Here is a 22155-nt window from a genome sequence, read left to right as displayed (position 1 = left end):
AGTTATTTCACCTATAAATCAAATGTTGATATGGCTGAGTTCAGACTGAGTAGCTGTAGGAATTATTTTAAGGCACTTATGTCTTAGTTAGAAAACCAATTAAATTATAACAGTTATAGGACACTGTTTGCTTTGTGCAAGTTATAATTTAATGTAGTAGTACCATCATTACAAAAAGTAAGTGTAAGTTTAATCAGCAGGCCAGTGGAACTGAAAGAAAAAGAAGGGGCCAAAGTAAGAACTAAATTTCTTATTTTTTTACACATATTTTTCTAAGTTGTTATAAAAAATTAACAAAAATGTACAAAATTAGAAACTTAGGTTAAATCATGAAAAACATTTCTCTATGAGGTATGCTTGTGAGTAGCTCATTAATCATATTAGCTTGGACTTTGCTTTTGCAGTGTGATTTAAAGCTTGTGTCGCAGGATTATTAGTTAGACATTGTTCAAAGAGCAATAAAATTAAATAAAAACATGTAAGTTATTACCAGCCTTAAGCTGTTTGGGATAAATAATTGTAATTTTCTGTTAGAATATGTAGTCATTCTTGGAAGAAAAAAAAAAAAAGAGTAATTTAAATTTATAGCATTTTTTTTGTGCTGGTTACAAGGTAGGTCAAATTGACCGAGTCCATAATAAAAGAATAATACAGTTTTATTGAAATAAATGTTTGATATTCATTTAGGGGGTTTTAAAGGTCATGCAAATGAAATTTGAAAATTAAGATGAAAAATGTATTTTAATCTCCTTGCACTTGGACTAGTCAACACTCCGACTCTATATATTCATGGACAAATCTTTAGTAAAAATACTTAAAGCTTGTCAAAGTTCATTAAGATACATGAAAAAATTTGGGAATTATAGTATTTATTAATTCTCCAGTACAGCCTAGGACAAATGGACTGAGACCATGTGCATAGGTTTCAATTATTTCTAAAATCCCTGACTTTTAGCAGCCTAAAAGTGCATCTTACGATATACCAAAGGAAAATAAGTGCAAAATTTGCAAAATTATTTCTTTTCAGAATTCTCAGTTTGGATGCAAGAAAGTAAGTAACACTATAATTTTTTCCATTTTGAAAAAATGCAAGAAGTGGGTTTGCCAACTGGCAACTAACTGGCTTTCCTAAAGAGAAGATAGCACATGGCATCCAGAAGTAGAAAGCCACCTTTCCTGTCAGCAAATCAGATAAGGGTCAAGGCATTTCGGCTTTGTTAGTGTATTTTGCCTTTGTATATAAAACCATGAGTGCCCCTATAAGAACAAATTCATATAACTTTTAAGAAAGTTGAATTTAACTTTTGTAATGTGGATGGCCTTAGTCCTCTTGTATAGTGAAACCTCCAAGTCTGATGTTTAGTATTTTTCTTGTTTAACTTTGGATTTATTCTTTACAATGTGAATGTTACTTTAGCTGTGTGTCGTGAGATAATAATAACTTTAACTGAAGGTGGACTGTTTATTAGTTCACTGCTACAAAGCAAGCATAGTTTTGTTATAATTTAATTTAACTTTTTGGTCAATGTTAAATTCAGAGTTTCACTTTTGTGTTAAGCTGAAGTTTTAGTTTAAGTTATAGGGAGGATGTTTAAACCTTTTAGGAGCTTCTGAATAAAGTCTTAATATTTCTCTTATCAGTTCAACATGCACCACTGAAAACTTGTCCTTGTTATATTTTTGTTTAGTGTGTAAACAAACATTTGTGTACTCCTATTTCTAGTGGTTTTGAGTCTTTTTCTTTTAGACAATCATGGTTGAAGATTGGAGAGATAAATATACTCTGCAGTGCAATATTCTCCAAACCTCCAGTTACTGGGTATAACTGACTACTCTTTGGGAGAACCTTATGCATGAGAAATACCATATAAGTAAAAAAAGTGTTATTACATAGTAACTTGAAAAAATAAAATCAGATTGTAAACAAAGAAACTTTTTCTGAAACAAGAACTTAAAAATCTTATTGAAATATATTCGCTTTTAAATTTTTGATGACTTTATGTAAGAACAAGATTGCTAAAAAACTAAGTACATTTTAAGTTCATAAAATCTGTCTGACTAAAGCATTCTTTAGCAGGGCTCATCAACCACACGTATTTCTATGAAACTGTCTGGAATAAAACATTTTGTATCCAATCTAAACACAAAATTCAGTAAAATTAGCTGCTCAAATAGCCACAAATAACTTGACAATTTGAAGTTTGAGGCAGTTTGGTGATGGTCATAACTCTTAGGAAAAAATAAAGTAGAAAGTTTTAACACCAGATATTGTAGAACAAACTAAAAACATCCACTTAAGCAATACACTTTAAGTCTATTAGTTACATATATAGAGAGATCATAAAACATGAAAGAATATTACAGAAACATGTAGCTATCAAAGATGTATCTATATTTTCTACCAATACTGATTGATTTTTATTACTTTCATTTTCATCATTTCCTTCACTTACTGTCCAAAAAATTTAAAGCTAATAACTTCGTCTTCATCATAAACTTCAGTTTTCATGCTGCAAGATATTTTTTGATGCATCTATCCAAAATATTAACATGTTAACAATTTCACACCTTAATAAAATTCCTTATTATAGAATTCAAATCATCATCTTACACCTGGAAAAGATTTCCTTACAATAGATATGGAATTATTAACTTTTACACAAACATAATAATTATTAATTTCAGCACATGGAATTATCAACTTCATAAACAACTGTTCTTGTATTATTACTATTATCTACGGTCTTGGTATAATAAATAGCTCTTAAGAGCAGTAGGCAAGTTGAGTTCATGGATCTGGTTCAAATGACTCTTTCCTATTCTTTGTCTTATCACTCTGCGACATACATCTTTCAGTGGTAGAGGTTCAGCTAGAAGATAAGAACACATTCACTAATAGTTCTTTTTAGATGGTAATTTTTAGCAAGTACCAAAAATTAAGGTATTGTATAGGTGTATTTAGTAATGTTGTAAAAGCCTGAGGAATGTTATTACTAAGGGTTGAACTGAATATCACATAAAAAAAAAGAATATCACAATTTTCTTTTGCAAATTGAAAAACATATTAATCACCTAATAAATAGTCTTGCATAGAAGAAAATTTGTTAAACTTCTATAACCATTCATGTTTTACCAAAGCGTTGTATACAGCTGACTTTAAAGAAACCAGAAGCTACTTTCTTTTATTCAAAATTATCATTTTCCTCCTTACCTGAAAATGTATTTCAAATGTCACTCACCTCTTTCCACAACAAAGAAATACATTTTTAGGTAAAGAAAATGTTAACTTCAGAAACATTTACTCACCTCTGCATAAAAAAGCTAGAATTCCACAATGACAAGATGTTGGAGGGCCAGTGAAAATATTGGAACCTTCCTGAAAACACAGTGCCAGAAATGGAAAAACCCAATGGAAGTTGTCACTCACTAGGGGAAAGGTTAGTAAGTGGGGATTTACTCAATAGGAAACCACATCCAACTCAAACAGGGAATACTCTTCACCCAATAGATATGGTAGAGTAAAAGATATTGTTAAAACAACATTATGCATGGTGCTAAAGTGTCACATAGGTGATGCAGAATATAAGATTGCTCACAGGCAATTATCTCACATGTGATTGGCTGAGAACGAGAGTGTCTATGACAGCAAGTTAGGCCATTCCATATTGGAGAAACACTTACTTGAGATATTTCCCAGAATAATTAATTGGGGGGATGAAATATTCCTTATCTGCATCCCCAAGCGAACATAAGATCCATATGGCTGACCTAACCATTGAGAATGGCTTGGTTCACAGTGTGGCCTGTACTAAACTTCCATATAACACCACAACCATACTTCCCCATCAACAGGTGTGTTTAATTGGCCTCATACCAGTAAAATTACAGTGACTCATTGTTGAGATTTCCATATGGACCTCCCCAGCAACTTAAGACTGGGGAAGCAAGGGTTTTTCCTCACTCCACTAAAGGTGAATGGGAGTGAGGAATTTGTATGGTGAAGAACACCAGAGAAGTACTCAGATTGAACAGGAAATGTCACATCTGCATAAAGTACCATACTGATACACTTTGCAATGGGTTACTGCAAATATGAACAGCAGGTGCTAGTCAGGTGTGAGGACAGACATACATGCTCCTGTCCTTTTTTTTTGTGAAGTATGGCCTAGAAGAGAAATTATTTATATACACTGCTGAAGAAGTATTATGGAAAATTCCATCTCAACAGCAGGCACTGAGAAAGTGCAAATGGGCTTCAAACTTTCTATTTTCCCCTGCTTGATGTGGATTTTGTGATCCGTGTGAGGCATCACTATATACTATATATCACCATCTCTAGTATACACATATATATATATATATATATATATATACAATAATGGTAATGATGAAGCTGTAAAACAAATATTAACAGAGTAATTAATCTCATTTGACTAGAGTCTCTGGAAAGGCTGGAGAATGGCACTTGAAGGGAGATGACATCCAGATGCAGATGAAACCACTATGCAATTTAAGTAATTAGACACAAATACGTCAGAAGTCATACACACACACCAATCTGCCAGATTCTATCTGGGGAATATCAATAATGAGAGTCATGAGGCGATGAACCTAATGGGAGGTTATCTGATAAAGTTGACATGCAACTTCCTCCATGGAAGAATAAACTGGCTGGATGAGCTAATGAACCTAATCAGTCAAAGTGGAAGGTGATAAGAGATGAAAAGAAACAAAATCCCATGGCAAGGAAAGATGATAGCATCTTTCATGTAACTGAGCAGTACAAACAAAATAACACTGAACTATTGAACAGGACATAAATGATGGTCAGAGTCAGAATGATTATATGGAGAAGAAATGAAATGGAGAGTGACTGAAGTAAACATCCAATCAATTTCCTGAACAGCCCAAATCTTAGAGAGAAAGGGATAGTCTGGGAATAAAACAAACTTTTATCTGTGATAAAGTATGTAGGAAGTATCTAAGGTAAAAATGTCAGAGCAGCATCTCCAATCAGCAAGAAGAAAAAATATATCTTGAAAGAAAGATGATACAGGTAACAGGTGGCCAAAGGTTTGCATGGGAAAAATGTGAGGGCCCAGAGAATGAACTAGGACAGGAGGAAGAGAATGTATGAGAAGAACAGCTCGAAAGAGTTCCCATAAGAAGTGGAAAAGAAAAGGAGAATGGCCAGAGAAGAGACTCCAGGTCACTGAGAAAGCTTCCCTGTCACTGGTGATAGTGGAAATGAACAAACTGCTCTCAAAAAGTCAGGTAAAAATAAAGAAATTGATCTAATCCTGATTTAAAGCATATACTGCTAGAGCTGCAGAGTCCAAGATTGAAGAACAGAAAAGAGGAAGCCTGGCAATGAGAGGAGACACAAGAGCACTGATGAAAGGACTCTCAAAGTGGGTTTAAACTCAAATCCAAAGGAGTGAAAAGTATCTCCATGGGAAGGATTCAATCTGACTGTCAACCCAATACCAGGTTCATAGCTCGTGAGACATAACAGTCTGACAGTTAAATGTGGTTGTAGGTTCAAAAAAGAAAATTCAGAGGCAGAAAGCAGAGGTTCCAAGATAGAGTGCTTCCCTGCTGGTTGATATAAGTCATGGTAGTGTTGTCAGAATGAATCATCTCAATGTGATTAAGCAAATGAGACTTAAAATGTTGGTGCAGTCAACAATTCAAAGACATTGATATGAAGTGACTACTCTGCTAGAGACCATATCCCACAAAGGGTGTAGGTGTTCAGAACTATTCCCACCCAGAAAAAAGGGCATTAGTGAACAGGTGCAGGTCTGGGTAAAGTAGGGCAAGAGAGATGTCTTGTGTTCTGTGGGACTGATTACTGACAGTGAGAGATAAGAAAGAGAAGGAAGAAATAAAAGACAGGGTATCTCTGGACATATTCCATTGATGTGTCAGGTTCTACTGAAAAACAAAAACAAATGGCTGAATCTGAGAAGAGCAAAGAACTCTAATGAAGAGATCTCAAAAGAGACAGAACTTCTTACATAGGAAAGGAGATGCAAGAGCTTTGGTAACCAGAAGTTCCCTGTCTCAAAGAAGTAAAGGAGATGGTTGAGATTGTCCTCATATGAGTTGAAAAAGATTCCCAAGTGAATCTGATCCTGAGGGGAGGGGGTCAAGACAGACTTTGAGAATTTGATCAGTGTCCTAAATGATATGCCTCTCAAGGAAGAAAGGAACTTGAAGCCAAAGATGTTTCTTTGGATGGAACAAGAAGGAGCCAGTCGTCCATATAGTAATGGAAATAGAGAAGCAATGAATGCACCTGCCATGGAGTGGCTCCAAAAGAGAGTCATCTACATGAGTCAAAATGAGCAGCCTTCCCAGAGGGTGTGTCAGATGCGTACAAGAGAATGAGGAACAGGAGAGAAGGTAATTCTATAAGACTTCCAAGGACAAGAAATGTGTGGAGACCCCATGAACCTAGAAAAACAGGAAATCAAAATAATAAGAGAAGATTGCTGATGAGCAGCCTCAAATAAAGTTTCCACAGTGTAATGAATATTTCCAATGTTCTTTTATTGAAGGAACAGTACCAGACAGAGGTCACTGATATAAGACAGAGAGGTAAACACTCAAAAGTAAGGTATCCCAATGAAGCAAATTCCAGCAACAAAGAAACCAAGTAAAGTGGGACACAAGGGAAGGGAAAACAAAATTGAAAGCAAGGTAGAAAACAGATATGTGCCAATTTCTGAAGTAAAGATGACAAGATTATGATGTAAAGCCACAGAAAGATGAGGCATGAAAGGTAGCAAAGAAGTTAGCAAGTAAGAAGCAAAGTAGATGAAAACAAAACAAAACTTTCAAGTGATGTAGGCTCCTGCAACAAAATAGCCCGAGATTCAGCAAAAAACACATATCTGTGTAGTTGAAGCAGTGAATGACGAAGTTGGGATTACCTGAACCTCATTGGGAAGATGGAACCAGAAGCAAAAGTAGGCATGGAAACAACACAGTGAAACTGAAAGGATGAGGCACACTCAGCTGAAGTAACAAATGCAGGAGGTTGGAAGTTGTGGATCTGAGATAAGAATGGAATTTGGTGCACAATGTTGGTAATATCACTGACTGTCAGGATGCCTCAAATTAGCATTATAGTATTGGATAGTATTGTTAAGAAATATCTGAACCTTAAGAGATGTCAGAAACTTGAATTTATAATCTGGATTATTCATGAAACTCACATTCTTTTTTTTAGTTAGAAATACAAATTGGCCCAGTATGTTGATAATACTGATAATAATAATTGAAGATGACCTAAAAAATTCCATAAACTGGAATATAAAAATGAGAACTAGCACTATTCAATAAACCTCATCACAAACACTGGAGTAATGTCTTAAAATTACAACTTTGATTTAAAAAAGATCAAATTGAAGATAATTCAAATCAAAGTTCTAACTTAAATGTTTAAAATTTGGTTTCTGTCTTTCTCATAATCAAGAATGGTAATGCAAGTTTAAAACAAGAGGCACAAAAATGCCATTAATTATTTAGAAAAACACTTTTGAACAAAGCAGTACCAAAAAAAAAAAAAAGAATGAACCTTTGTTCATATGTTCATGGAAATAACTGCACATGGAGGATGTGTCACCTGTTTATATATATGTAGAAGTCTATAGTCTAACAATGATTACATCATAGGCTGGTGCAATACATGTTGTGCAGAACTTCTTTCAAGGCTTGTGGTATGCACAAAAATCTTCATTGCAGTGGCATGAGGTAATAACTCTTTGTTGTGCATAGAGGTGAGTAACATTTCTGAAGTAATCATTTTTACATAAAACAAAAACACACTTCCAGAACCTCTGTTTGTTTTCAATTCTTAAGAAATACTATAGGAATATCTCTAAATAATTTCTAGGTACATATGTGTTTTAGTGTTATGGTAAATTTGTTAAATTACTTAGATAAATATACATTTCCTACATAGCATACATTTTATAGTAATATGAATATTATGAGAGAGAGTTAGCACATATATTTCTCAGAAATTTAGACTTAGGTAAAGTACCTATACGTTAAATTTCAATTTCACCTAAATTTGTTTGCATCTATGTATATTCAATTTTGGATTTCCTTCCAAATTTTACAAAAAACTATTCCTAATTTTGCATGTAGGGGCCAAGCTTTCTTAAGTGTCCATTTTTCAACCTTAAAATGTAGAAAAACAGTCTTCTCCTATAAGTTTGATTGATACAGTTCTTGAAAATATAACTATTGAAAAACCTTGTGCCAAGAATCTAACACTCGGGTTACATTCTTTCATATATTTAAAAAGCTAATACTCGGGCTACATTCTGTCATATTTTAAAAGCTAACACTCGGGCTACATTCTGTCATATTTTAAAAAGCTAACACTCGGGTTACATTCTGTCATATTTTTCCATCTCAATGAAGATGACTACTGTTTTCCACATGTGTTCTCCTTTACCAGATTATGTTGTACCTAGAATATAAAGGCAAAATGCAAACAAATTGTAAGAAGGTTTTCCCTTCTGCTGCCTTTTTTCTGTGATAATATTTTAGCTGCTGACTTTGTTTACCATCCATTCTAAACACACAAATATAAAACCCATCACCGAAATGCATACCACCTCTGTAAATTAGCAAAGATAGGTGTGATCTTTACATTTCTACAGTAAATCCAACTATAGCAGGATAATAATAGTTATTTTCTATTAGACTACTTCCACAGATCATAAACGTAAGCTTTTATTATAATGTAGCATTATACTAAGAAGTGCATAGCATATACAAGAAGTTGAATTAAAATGGTGACCTCCTTTACCCATTCTGTGAACTCCTTTATATGCATCTCACCATGTCCCCAATAATCGTTTTTTATAAATAGATCCCTAATTATCCCTCACAGATTTAGCTTTGTAACTTATCAGTCACTTAAACCTAAAACTACCACCCCTCACACCATTTGAATGTTAGTTATACAGTTAGAGATACACACATGTTATGTAGTCCGACTTTCAAGGACTTTTCTTGCAGAAAAATTAGTTGATTTGTGACTGATACATTTCAAATCCACCCTACCCTAATCACCTGCACATGGTGGAAACTAAATATGGCAGGAAAAGCATTATGCACTCTATATATATTCCCCTATGAAGCAAAACTGAAGTAAAGGAGTTAATGCAATTTCATATTCAGTGATTTTTATTGAAGAATACAACTTACTCTTACCCTTTCAGTTATTGATAACAACAAATGTCTTGGTATTGTGTATAATGCTCTAACAAAACGACATAATTTGAGTATCTACACTAGATATATGCGTAACGGTGATCACTTGCTTAAAAACTTTTATTACAAGCTCCAAATGGACATACCCAAAATTTCTCTTGATATCCTGTGTCTGGGGTATGATCAAATCAAATTATATACTTCCTGGATTGATTTTAGACTCTTAATCTTTTTAGTTACTCAAAAATTTGTAATTATTGTCTTGAAAATAAACAACCATAAAGGAGAACACATGATTAAGGTGACATGATATCCTGGATATTTCTATATGTGAAAAAGTAATGGGACAATCAGCTAATAAAATTTTTTTAAAACACAAATGTTCAATAATTAATCACAATAAAGGCTTGAGTCTTACTAACAATTATTGTGTTTGTGTTATTGCTTTGAAATTACATTTTTCTGCTGGCAACATTCTACATATTATATATATTTGAAAAGCTCTGTTCATTGTCTATCATTCAGAAATTATTATATGTTTGTGTAAGGGACATAATCAGAGAAATCTGCCCCAGAACACAAGCAAAATCAAATTGGATACTAAAGAAAGCCTGGCCCATAGATATTTGACCTCCGTAGAATATTCAACAATGTTATAAATATTACTCATATATTAAGGGTTACCTAAAATATACTCAAACTGCTTCAACTTGAACTACTTATAATCACAGGAGCACATACTAGAGCATTATTAAATTGTATAACCTAACGTGTCAGATGCACAAGACAGACTGACTATGAGCTCACAGTACACACCTAAAGCATTACCATCAATTATGTTTGGATACAACCATTGAACTTTTGTTCACCCATAGGAAATATTCAAGAAGATTTTGCATTACCAAAACATAAGGTGAACTTGTTCAATCAAGTTATTATCTTATGTTGCTCATTGCATACATACATTCAATGGCTTTTAGTTTAAAACACTTAATATAATATAAATTAACATATGATAATCAAAGGCCATACAAAACCCCTTTACCCCTGAAAATGTAAAATCTATACAATAATACACCCTACTCTGTGATGTGTTTTATCAGCTGCTCCTGTTATTGCAACAAATTTGTGTTTGCTTCAAAGTAGACTTTTAAAAAAATGGACTTTTAATTCTAAACCTGACAAAAATGAAATAAAAAGTGCAAATAGATAGGTAATGAATGAAATAAAAATTACAAATATCTGAGCATATTTTGGAAATATATACAGGGTCAACCAACAGTTCTGATTTTTCCTATTCTTGTGAAGTAGGTGAGGAATATCAAATATCTGCCAACATAGGGTGTTTAAGCATATTAGAGGCTATTTGTTACCTGAAATGATGTCATGATATAATGGTCAAATTAAGATAATCCAAATGCATAAACTTGCATAATTTTATAATTCACCGTACATTGTTGCAAACAATGTTTTTTATGGGTAACATCTTCATCTTCTACAAGGTTTGTATCGAATAATTTTTCCCTCAGACTGATAGTTTCATATGTAGCATCTGGTTGACCTTGATCTCATCTTAATATCATGACATCATCTCAAGAAACAAATGACCCATAATATGCCTAAACAACTTATTTCAGCAAATTTTCAATATTTCGCACCTACTTAACAACAATGGGAAAAAATCGGGACTTTTGTCTCACCCAGTATATGTGTATACATGAAGTTTCACATGTCAACAATGATTAAATGCATAAACAACTTTATCATATGATAACAGTCAGTACAATTAAATACCTATGTGTTTTTTTCATTTTGAATTAATGACCAGAGGGAAGGCAGCCAGTCAGCAGCACCCTACCTTTCTTATTGACACCCTCATAAAGTGCAGAGAATACTTTTTGGTACCAGGTGGATTTACATCTGGCTCACCAGCTCTGAATTCCAGTGCTCTACCATAGAACCAAACCATGCTTAAAGGTTGAACTAAAGCATAATGTTAGAGGATCTTGGACAAAACTGTAACAATACTAGTATAATACTCACAATATGCATTTGACTGCTCATTTATTGGCAATTCAACATGGAAACTAAGATTTCCACATGTTTTAACAAAAAATATGTATTAATTAAAATATCTGGCTTCACTAAAATAAGAGGATTCAAAATGGAGAAGGATGACAAACTCACCCAAACTGGGCCTACTACTCAAACGGCATAATTCTGACATGCCAAGAAAATTAAATGTTGCACAATTAATAACATGTATGATACAAATATATTTTAATTGCTAAACTGCTGTGAGGTAGCCACTGAAATCTATAAACAACTAATGAAATGTTTCTCTTATGTGTCTAGAACATATATGTTAAAATCTCAACTTCAACAAAACACACATTTGATTTTTGCATATGACTCCACTAGTTGACCACTCTACAGATGAAGTGAAATACATTTTTAAACAGTTTACATAGTGACAACAAAACGTCTCTGTATATTTATAAAAGCAATTCTCCTGCTTCCTGTATTTCTCTAAGGAAGCAGAATCCTGAAAATGTTGAGAGCTGATTTCCAAGCAGGTGATAGTAAATAATTTTTGGGATGCTAACATAGACTGTCATACAAGTATAAGAGTACAAAAATGCTGACATATTTATATACAGGGTAGTGCAAATATTGAGCCTCACAGGGAATTTGAATAAGAATAAAAACAATGAAATTAGGTTTTTGTTTATTAAAATAAATGTTTCAAGTTAATGGCCAGTAATTCAAACATATACTTTAGTAAACTAAAATGTAATTACTTTTTTTTTTATTGTTATTTAAAATCCTTGTGGGGCATGACCTTTGCACTATTCTGTATACTGATGGATTTGATTAGTCACAGAAGGGATATTATCTGGAAATACTTATAAACACTGAATAAACCTTATATGTACCAGTATGTAATAAACATATGCTTACGATCTAGGCCACCGATGTATTTCATGGTAATCTCACAATGCCCCCAAACTGCACTAACAACAGGATATAGTTTCTTCCCTTTCAGTCCACGGAAGGCTACACCTAAGTACTGACCATCTACCACAAATGACAATGTGCCCTCGTCCATGTCTAAAACTACTACAAAATTATCTGGGACTACAAATGTCTCATCAGTCTTCAATAAACAAGGGTAAGTGATACCAGAATTGTTCTTCACATCATGGTACAGCTTGTTTCGACCTAGGTCCCATCCCCACGATTCTGAATTACTCCCTACAAGGGACTGATAACCTACACAATGAAGAGGTGCCTCGCGTGTGGCAACCCCCACAACGGCGTGAGTTCCTCTCTGCCGCGTGCTCCAATTAATTTCCCAAACATGAATTCCTCGAGTATAGCCTATTTTCCCACGAATGCAGTCAGTGCTCTGGGCAACCGGATGTCTATGGAATGTTAACTTGTCTTCATCCTTCACAAATATGTTGATAGAACGATCATCTGAATTCCAGGAGTGCTTTATCTGCTGCTCAAGAGTTATCAGTGGCATGTCTAATAGAATATCCAATCTAGCAGGCCGTTGAAGTTCTTGGTTTATGGCCTGAGCTATGTAATGAGGAGGTCCCAAAGTTTCTCTGGTAATTGTCTTGACACCAACTGATGCCTTCTGCCCCATATTCATTGAATCTGGGCAGAAGGAATGTTAACAGTAAGTTACAGATATGGTGACACTAGAGCAACTGGCTGATAGATGACCCATTGACCATGAACTATGGACCTATAATCATATTAAGAATGTTAGCAGCCTGAAGTTATGGTCATTCAACAAAGTCTTTTTTTCTGGCATGATCTCGAAGGGGCTGCACCAGATAACTAAAATTCATAGCCACTGTAGGCAGTCACAGGGAATGAAAATATGAGGAAATCCACACTGATATCCTTGTTTCTTTGATTGATGGTCTTGTCTACAACTGTGGAAATGAATAAATATTAGTTTTTGTTTTTACTTTGTTTAGTGAAAAGTCAAGTAAAAACAATTATCCAAAGCAAAGAAAAATTACTTCTTCAGCAAATACATCAACTATAAAAAGTTCTGAGAGATGGTGTAAATTGAATTGATTATGAATAAAGGCCTAAAATTTAGTAAATAATTTTAAGAACATATGAGTGAAAGTATAAAAGTGTATATTATAATATGTCAACAACACTATATCCAATACTAACGAGGCCTTTGGCCCAGTACAAGGGTTAATCAGGCCAGCTGGGATATGAAAGACAGGATATTTAAATATTTCAGAAACTTTACTAGCTCTAGAATCCAAAGTAGGCAGAGCTGAGGAATGAACTTTCACAGAAACTTTCTAGAGGCACATAATGATCAAGATAAAGCAAAATAAAACATTTGTCATTATTAATTGTGCAGAAGAGTAATAAGCATGCAGAAAAGACTACATTAGTTTTGTTTCATCTCTTCCCTTTTTAATTTGGGGATAAAACTACCATTATGTTTGATCAAAGATAAAAAACATCTTTTTTTAATGGAAAATATACTAAAAATTCCTAGACACCATAGTAACCTGTCATCTGGGATTAAGTAAGCCCTGATGATGTGCATTACATCTTTACCTTCTGAATTGTTAGAGGCCCAACCTTAAATTTGATTGATTAATATCTATACAGCATGTATAAATAAACTTAAAGTTTGAAACACATTTGATACATTTTAATGAAACAGTAGGAAGGCTAATTTCATTAGGGATGGTGAAAGCCTATGACAGAAGTGATATAACTATGGTTTTAAAGAAATACTGTTCTTGATTTGAGGTTCCTGAAAGAAAAAGGTGTACAAGTATTTTCTATATGCTATTCAAGTAATCATTGCTCATATAATACGATTTTATTTATTTGTGAAAGCAGATTTTCAAATGTTTACAAACCTGCTGTAATGGTTTTTGTTTGTAGTTAAGCATAAAGTTACACAACTGGCTATCTGTGCTCTGCCCACCACGGGTATTGAAACCCGGGTTTTTTAGCATTGATCGTCCATATACATACCACTGTGACACTAAAGAGCCTGCTGTAATGAGCTACATGTAATTATGCATCGATGCCATTTCCTGATGTAATATATTTTGGATTTCTATGGAAAATTTAGAATATTTTTGAAACTAAAGTAAATTGTTTGATTACAATTTGCAGTTTGTTTTATGACAAAAGTATAATAAATGAAGAAGATACGAGGAAAACTGTATATGTTGTTAAGTGCATTTCAAACTTCACTGATCAATATCATTTCCCTAAATTTGGATTCAATTACATAATAAAAATGACATAACTTCTTATTTCTTGAAATAGAGTCAGAAATCAAAGTGATAAGGAATGCACTTTTTTATGCTTTATACAAAATCACTATTGACTGAGATTTTAAAAACTTAGAATATTCAGTAAAGTCCATATGCATGAGACTAGCATTCCTACTTCTAACACTTGTTTTTTTTAAAGATATTTTTTAACTGCCCTTCATTTAATACAATAAATATACTCAGGTACAACAACTTAGAATTAAATTACTTTTTAAAGCAAAAAAAGAATATGTAATAATATGTAAAGTTGTCAGCCACATAGAGTACTACATAAAATCTGTAACAAACTTAAAATATGATTAATGCCTTCCTTAGGTTTCACCCAACAAATATTCACAAGACTACTCAACAAAAATTACTGAATTTTTGTTGATGAAAATATATATTACTTGGTGACATTGAATAAATATCAGAAAAATCTTAAACCTAAAATTCTCAGATTTTACTGGATGTAACCTTTGTACATGCCCTTTAAAAGAATTTCTCCAGTATACTATAGGAAGCTGCATAACCAATCAATTATCAACGTTGACAAAAAGTGTATAGTATTGTTAAGGAAAACTGAGATATTCATTTCTAAATAAATGAATTCTTCATTAAAAATCATTGTCCTTCAAGAAAAGAGTATAACATCATTACAAAGAATTGGGATATCTAGCTTTAGTACATTATTACTAAATTAACTAAATGCTTGTTGAAAGTAACTGTGCTTAGTTTTCATTTAATAAAACAAACATTCTTGTCACTGTGTGTGTGATAAATATATATAACTCAGCAAAACCAAATTCAATCCAGTCCTATTTGTATAGAGATTAAAATGATTCAGCAGAATCAGATGTTGCATAAGTAATATTAAAAACACAGAAATAGTAAAAGAATTTCTAACTACCAACATTTCTGAACATTTTTTTTCTAATTCCACCATTAGCTTGAAAAATGTAAAAAATAATTATCAACTTTATAATTATAAAAAAAACATCATATAAGTGTAAAGTTGTTGATATAGACAGAATTTAAGAAAGAACGGATTAAAATGGTTAATATGTTTACACTTTTTATTACAGGCTGGAAGAAGTTAAAAGTGTGAGCTGCTGAGATATGAATACAAAAAGCAAGTTAATGTGCTAGGCCATGTTTAAGTAGCATGTGATGAAAGCCAGACTTCTGTTCTCCCTTTTCAGTGCTTCCTATCTAGTTAAATCTAGTCATACTTAAACACATTAACAGCTTAATAGTGTTACATATTGTTAGACTATCATTAATCCATTTCTAGTAAATTATGACAAACACAGTTATAGAAGCAAGCTATTCAACAAACAATCTCTTTGAACAAATAAGGAACGATGAATATTAACTTGCTGCAACTATTCTATTAAAACCAGGATTGTTTTTAAGGAGGGGGGCTCACTTTAAAATCACAAAAAGGAAAGACCTTCACAAAACATACAAATATAGTTGATATGTAAATAACATAATATTTGTATTGTAGATTAAAATACATATAATTTCAAAAGTTATCATATAATACAATATGAGATAATTTTCTATTTTTTGCCTTACATTTTTATCTAAAATTTAGCTTAGATGCCTAGAATAACTTGTTTTCCTAAACCAAGGCTAAGTATATAAGGAGATACCAATACTTTTATAATAATTACTCTCAGAAATAGTACTTTACAGTTGAAAGACTGAACCAAAACTTTAGATATCTTGTGTATATTATAATGATTACTGTGCAAATAACAAAAGTTAACATTTTCCTAATATGAAAATGTAGTCCTGATAGATTCTCACCTCCTTACACAGAATAGCTATATCCCTCATACAGCTGCTTATGAGATTTGCATACCACTAGTCTTGAGCTAACTCCCACCTAAAATTCACATTTAACGTGAACTGTGCTGGTGCATGATGATGTCATCATGCACCAAAAGCCCTACTCCAATAGGAGGGCGATATAAACTCCATGCACAATAATTTCCATTAAGCACTTACACTCAAAATAACTTTGTTCTTAGACAAGGCAAGAAGACAGTGCACCGGAAATGAGCAGGTCAAGTGGGAATGTGTGCAGAGGTATTTATCGGAAATACATTTTCAGATTAGGAAAATGTTATTTCTCAGACAATAACCCACCTCTTCACACAGAATAGCTAGAATCACACATTGAATTGATGCAAGGGCTGGTGCAAATTTAAACCTTGATGAGCTCCCTTCCGAAAGTGCCCGAAGGGAAAGCCCAATGGCAGAGACTCCATAGGGGCACACCAGTGTGAGACTTCATCTCTTCTTAACCAGGGTACCTTCTTCACCTGGAATGGGAAGGGAGGAGAGACAAATAAACACAAAGAGTTGCAGAGATAAGCGGAATAAAAACATGATCAGGTGAGGACTTGCACATAAACAGTTGATGAGCTACTATGTGTAGTGTGGTTATGGTGCAATCACGCTGTACAGGGTGTACTCACTTCAACTCAACTGGATAGATTTAGGTGGCTGGAGGAGGGCACACTAGCTGTATGAGTGGTGACCTGCACTATACTGACACTGTCAACACTGCCCTGCTTTTTATTGTATTATGCTAAGCCAAATCAATGTGGAATCCTCAAGGTTCACTACCCCATTGGCTAGGAACCGGTAAGCAGCAAGAGTCTTCCATGCTTCATTTGAAGAGGGGAAGGAGGGAATATGCATTTTGGGGGCCTGGAAAAGTACTAGGATCCCCATCAGACATCTGTTAGAAAAGTTTTTTTACTGGAGACAGTGCAGTGTGTGATCATGAAATTCTTTATATAAAAGCTGACAAGTGCAAACTAAAGAAATGGGCAGTCACTTCCCTGGTGCCAGCTTTTTCCATGATAGTCCATGAAATTATATGATCTTGAATGGGCAATCAAGTTATTTTGTATACCAAGATACCTCTAGTGGACACTGGTAGAGCCAGGGTGGATGGTCTAGGCATTTTCTGTTATCCCTTGCCTGATGCATGTTTTGGGAAATAAACAAACCCTGGGAGGCAACATCAGACACCTCATGGGATCCTGTTAAATGGAAGAGGAAGAGAAAAGGAAAATACACTTAACTATTTCAAGGATGATGGGTTGATTGCAGATTGGCAACCTGGTGTAGTTGAAATCCTACAAGAGATAAATGTGTGTGGAGCTTGTCACATGCCTGCCTGTAAGATCTCTTTCAAGTACGAGTGAAAATAAGAAGAAAGAGAGGGAGACAGGAGATGAATGATGAGATTGAGAAATATGAGCAACCAGGAAAGAAACTGAGAACTGATGATGGGCTATGTCATCCCAGGTTCTCAACACTACCAAAGATTACTGGGCAAAGAAATGGAGCCCAACAAAGATCACAGAAACATGAAGTAAGGAGTAAGTAGTGAGGAGGACTTCCCAACCCAACAAGTCCCAACAGTAGAGAAATCAAGTAAAGAGGGACAGAACAGAAGAAATGGTACCAGCTAAGATGGTAAGGAGAAGAGAATAAACCTCTCTGGAGCAAGATGAAGTGCCTCAGACAAAAAAGAGAAGGGAGCAGAAGTAACATAGGAGGGTAGTGAGAAAATAAAGGAAACAAGAAACAAGACAGCAAAATAGAGGACAAGGGTTACGTACCCTAAGTAGGCAAAAGATATCCCAAAGACTGAGAATCTAGAAAAGGAAAGAAAAAATGGTTGGAAGCCTGACAAAAGGAGTGAAGTATACAAGGCAGACAAGGCATTTGGGCATAAGTGTGGAATTGTTCAAGCAAGCATGAACCCTAATATGAGGCAAAAGAGGAAGGACAAAGTAATCCTGAGAATGGGTTTCATGAAGTAAAGAAGGGAAAGAATCAAAAGACACATGCTAAAGAAAAAGAAAGGAACATACCTGAAATATTGTATTCAGAGAGAGATTAGAAGGTAGAGATTTTCCCCTATCAGTAAGTTTGTACCCAATCGGTTAAATTTGTTGACCTCCTGGTCATTCACAATCTCAGGAGAAAGGATATTGTATGAATGGATACGAGTAGGATGCCCAGTAGGTGTGAAGAAACCCACAACATGAATCACCATGGCTGTAATATCATCAACAGTTAACGAGCCTCTAGAAGTCACAGTAGAAATAGGTCCTATGTTCATAACTCAAGTTACTTTTACAGGACCAATTAGAAGCCACCATAACTTAAGAATTCATTATGTTAAACAATGCCTTTGAAACAAAAGCAAAGGCAGAATGAAAATGTAAGTTTCATTGATGATTGAAAATCTCAGTAAATTGAACATAGACTAAAAAACAACACAATTTTCATGGTAATACCAAAGAAAAGAATGAAGTTATTTTGAGAGCAAGTGCTTAAGGGGAGATATCGTGAATGGAGTTTGTGTCACCTTCCTATTGGTGAAGGGCTTTTGTTGCATGATATCATCATGCACCATCACAGTGCACATTAAATGCATGAATTTTAAGTAGGAGTTAGCTCAAGGCTAGTACCATGCAAATCTTACAGGCATACGTGTGAGATATAGAGTTATTCTGTCTGTAGAAGCGAGTTATCTTCGAAAATAGGTGTATTTCTCATTGTTTTAAAGTAGTTCAGCTATCAAAATATGACTTTTCCTAAAAATCTTTTTTTTTGCACAAGTTTTTAAAAAGGTATGGCTAAAGGGAGGACTTGAGCCCCCTAAGCTCTTCCCCTTCATTACTTGCATGCTCTATCTAATGTAACAATAATTACATTTGTCGCATGTAACGATTAAGCAATACATAAAGTTAAAATTACACCATTGTCCAAACAAGGTGAACATGGATAATACAGGCATAAGTGTCTAGTTATATAACCAATGGCCACTATGCCACAACTCACATACCTAAGTTGGGATCAGGTTGAACACATTCAAAATGTTATGCCAAAGTAGTAGTAGCACTAGCTATTGTGTTACGAATGAGTTCAGTTGGTATGTATCTGAAACTGAACAAGTTTGGTTGAGTTATTGTAAAGCTTCTAATGCTATCTGCTGTAAATACCATCACAGTATAATGCCCCAAGCTGATGTTGCCTCATGATTAAGCTTTGAGGATTTGATATCCAGTTCCAGTCAGTTGGTATGTATCTGAAGCTGAACAAGTTTGGTTGAGTTATTGTAAAGCTCCTAATGCTATCTGCTGTAAATACCACCACAGTATTATGCCCCAAGCTGATGTAGCCTGGTGATTAGGGTGGTTGCCTCATGATTAAGGTTTAAGGATTTGATATCCAGTTCCAGACATGTTCATCTTTGGTAAAATATTAGTCCAAGAAAATATTGCTGATGAATAAACAAGAATCCAATCATGTTCTTTGGAGATTTTGAAAGGTGTAAATCTTTTAGGATTGGGGCTTTATTTTTTCAAGGGTTAATAGAATTATTTAAAAAACATTTTTTTCCCCCTAGGCCTCATGAAGGCTATAATGCATCCAAAGCCTTTTTAAACATAATCTAGCATGTAATATGTTTTTATATTATTATTTTATACACTATAAAGAAACAGGTTTATAATGTCATGTTTTTGTTTTGTTACACTAACAGAATAATTAATATAGCACTAAAATTTGCAATATCAATTTATTGATTTTTTTTATTGTTTACTGAAAATCAATTATTACATTTACATTTGTAATTTATCACATTGTTAAAATGATTGCATGACTAAGTGTATAAAGACTACTGCTTCATGAATGTTTATCCATGATCAGAAAGTTGTAGGTTCAACATGTGCCAGTGCCTGCCACAACTTCCAACAGAACATGAATTCAGGAAAATAAGAGTGTTGTAATACACACACACAATGCAGTCCTTCGAGGGATCAAAATATTATATTCCCAAATTCTCAAGGAATTTAACTCTGTTTTAGTTGGCTTTCCTGATCAGGAATGTATGGTCCATCCATATTTGTTTAGTTATGACCAATGAAAGAGAACATATTGCATGGATTAAATAGAAAAAAAAAAACAATTCATACAGAAATGTAACTTTACATGAAGGAATGTAATCTTCCAGATAGCTTTCTCTCAAGTGAATGTAATTTTATTCATAGGGACTGTTACGTGAAGGGCTTAAGGAAAATATTAGGAAGTGGCTCACATTATCCAACCCTTCATCTCCTTTAAAACCCTTGAATGTCATTCTTTAAACTTCCAAATCTTTTCTTAACAAGCTCAGAATTTATGTGATATTTGTACTTTCATCTAGCAACTGTTCAGGATTAGGAATGTTAGTCAAATGTTCATTAATAGAAACTGAAAAAAATACAGATTTCAGTGACTCATCCATCTCATAATTGTCAGAAATAAACCTTCCATTATCAAAGGCCCTACTCACATCCAAACATTTTGTGTACTCTTAATACCTTTAAAGAAATCTTTATTGTTAATTTTTACTTTTTTCTTTGATTTCCATATTCCTGTTTAACTACCTTTCTCGATCTTCTATAATCCTCTAAGTCTCCCAACAAAACACTGAAGTTAAACTTAATTTTTCTGTAATTTTATACTGTTAGTTAACCAATATGGTCATTTATTCATAGCCATTCCTCTTTTTTCTGTACTTAAATTGTATATTTTGAATATTAAAAGTTGTGTGTAAAAACATCTACATCTGAACAGTGTCTCCATTTAATACAGTAATCCAATTCACAGTCAACAGACAATTCTTCAAAATTTTCTTTCTTGAAATTTGCAACCAAAATGTTATTACTCCTGATCACCATATCAAGTCATTTCCTGGATTTGATTGAGGTGTTTAAGAATGTTAAGGGAATTGACAGTATTAATGCATCATATTTTTTTTTTGTATTTACTGAAGAAAACTGTAGTGCTAGGAGGGGACAAAAGCTAAGATAGTTTTATTTTTCTAACACTTAAGTGTGATTGGCTTTTAGAATGACTTGCTTTCAGATTATAGGGAAGTCTTGATAAATATTCAAATGAAAAGAGCTGTCATTGGTGCTTTTTTCCCTTTTTTATAGTTTATTTGAGACTCATTGAGTGGATGGAACAGCCTGTTTGGACTTCTAATTTCTACTAGGTTACTTGTTCTCCAAAAATTTTAACTTAATTAAAATTATATTACTTGGTTACTATACTACTACTACTAATCTATACTAAATTACTATGTAACTTTTTAAGCCTAACGTAATATTAATAAGATAGATGTCATTCTCTCAAAGTTTTAACTACTATAAGCTAGTAACTTTAACAGTAGCAAGTTCTTACCTAATTTCTAACTTAAATCTAACTAAGTAACTAATGATTTACTACTTAGAACTAAATGTTTATCGGTTTTACACGAAACAAATTGTTCTTACGTTACACTTATATGTACTGATATAGTGTTATACTTACTTTCGTTTTTCTGTAAAGTCTAAGATTTGCCGGTAGTTTCTTACCTTTTCAATGCATAAGTTTATTGCATTGAAATATCTTACAAATGCTACTACTTAAATACAACAAATAATTTCGCAAAGTCAGTTACAATTTAGAAACATGGCGTATGAATAATACTTTTTATTTATGCCAAAAGGTGGCGGAACAGTTTTTAACTAAT

At 33.7% G+C, this 22155-nt stretch overlaps 1 protein-coding gene across 1 annotated transcript; it reads right to left on the bottom strand.

Moving 5' to 3' along the window:
• Positions 1–1637: 1637 nt before the first annotated feature.
• On the bottom strand, positions 1638–22149 carry LOC106457025 (protein gustavus-like). The gene is made up of 3 exons (XM_013916409.2): positions 21954–22149; positions 12199–13187; positions 1638–2870 (listed from the first exon to the last, which is right to left on the bottom strand). Exons 2-3 carry the CDS (start codon positions 12896–12898, stop codon positions 2734–2736), a joined length of 837 nt encoding a protein of 278 aa, XP_013771863.2. The 5' UTR covers positions 12899–13187; positions 21954–22149; the 3' UTR covers positions 1638–2733.
• Between the last annotated feature and the right edge of the window lie 6 nt (positions 22150–22155).

Source organism: Limulus polyphemus, unplaced genomic scaffold, assembly GCF_000517525.1.
Source record: "Limulus polyphemus unplaced genomic scaffold, Limulus_polyphemus-2.1.2 Scaffold282, whole genome shotgun sequence".
NCBI lineage: Eukaryota > Metazoa > Arthropoda > Merostomata > Xiphosura > Limulidae > Limulus > Limulus polyphemus.
The sequence above is the reverse complement of the archived record's forward strand: the minus strand, read 5'-3'. Positions and strand labels throughout refer to the sequence as shown.

Coding starts and splice junctions, on each gene's coding strand:
- LOC106457025 (XM_013916409.2), bottom strand. CDS start 12,898: ATGAATATGGGGCAGAAGGCATCAGTTGGTGTCAAGACAATTACCAGA. Junction 2,871..12,198: donor ATACATCGGTGGCCTAGATC/GTAAGCATATGT, acceptor CTTATCTTCTAG/CTGAACCTCTACCACTGAAA.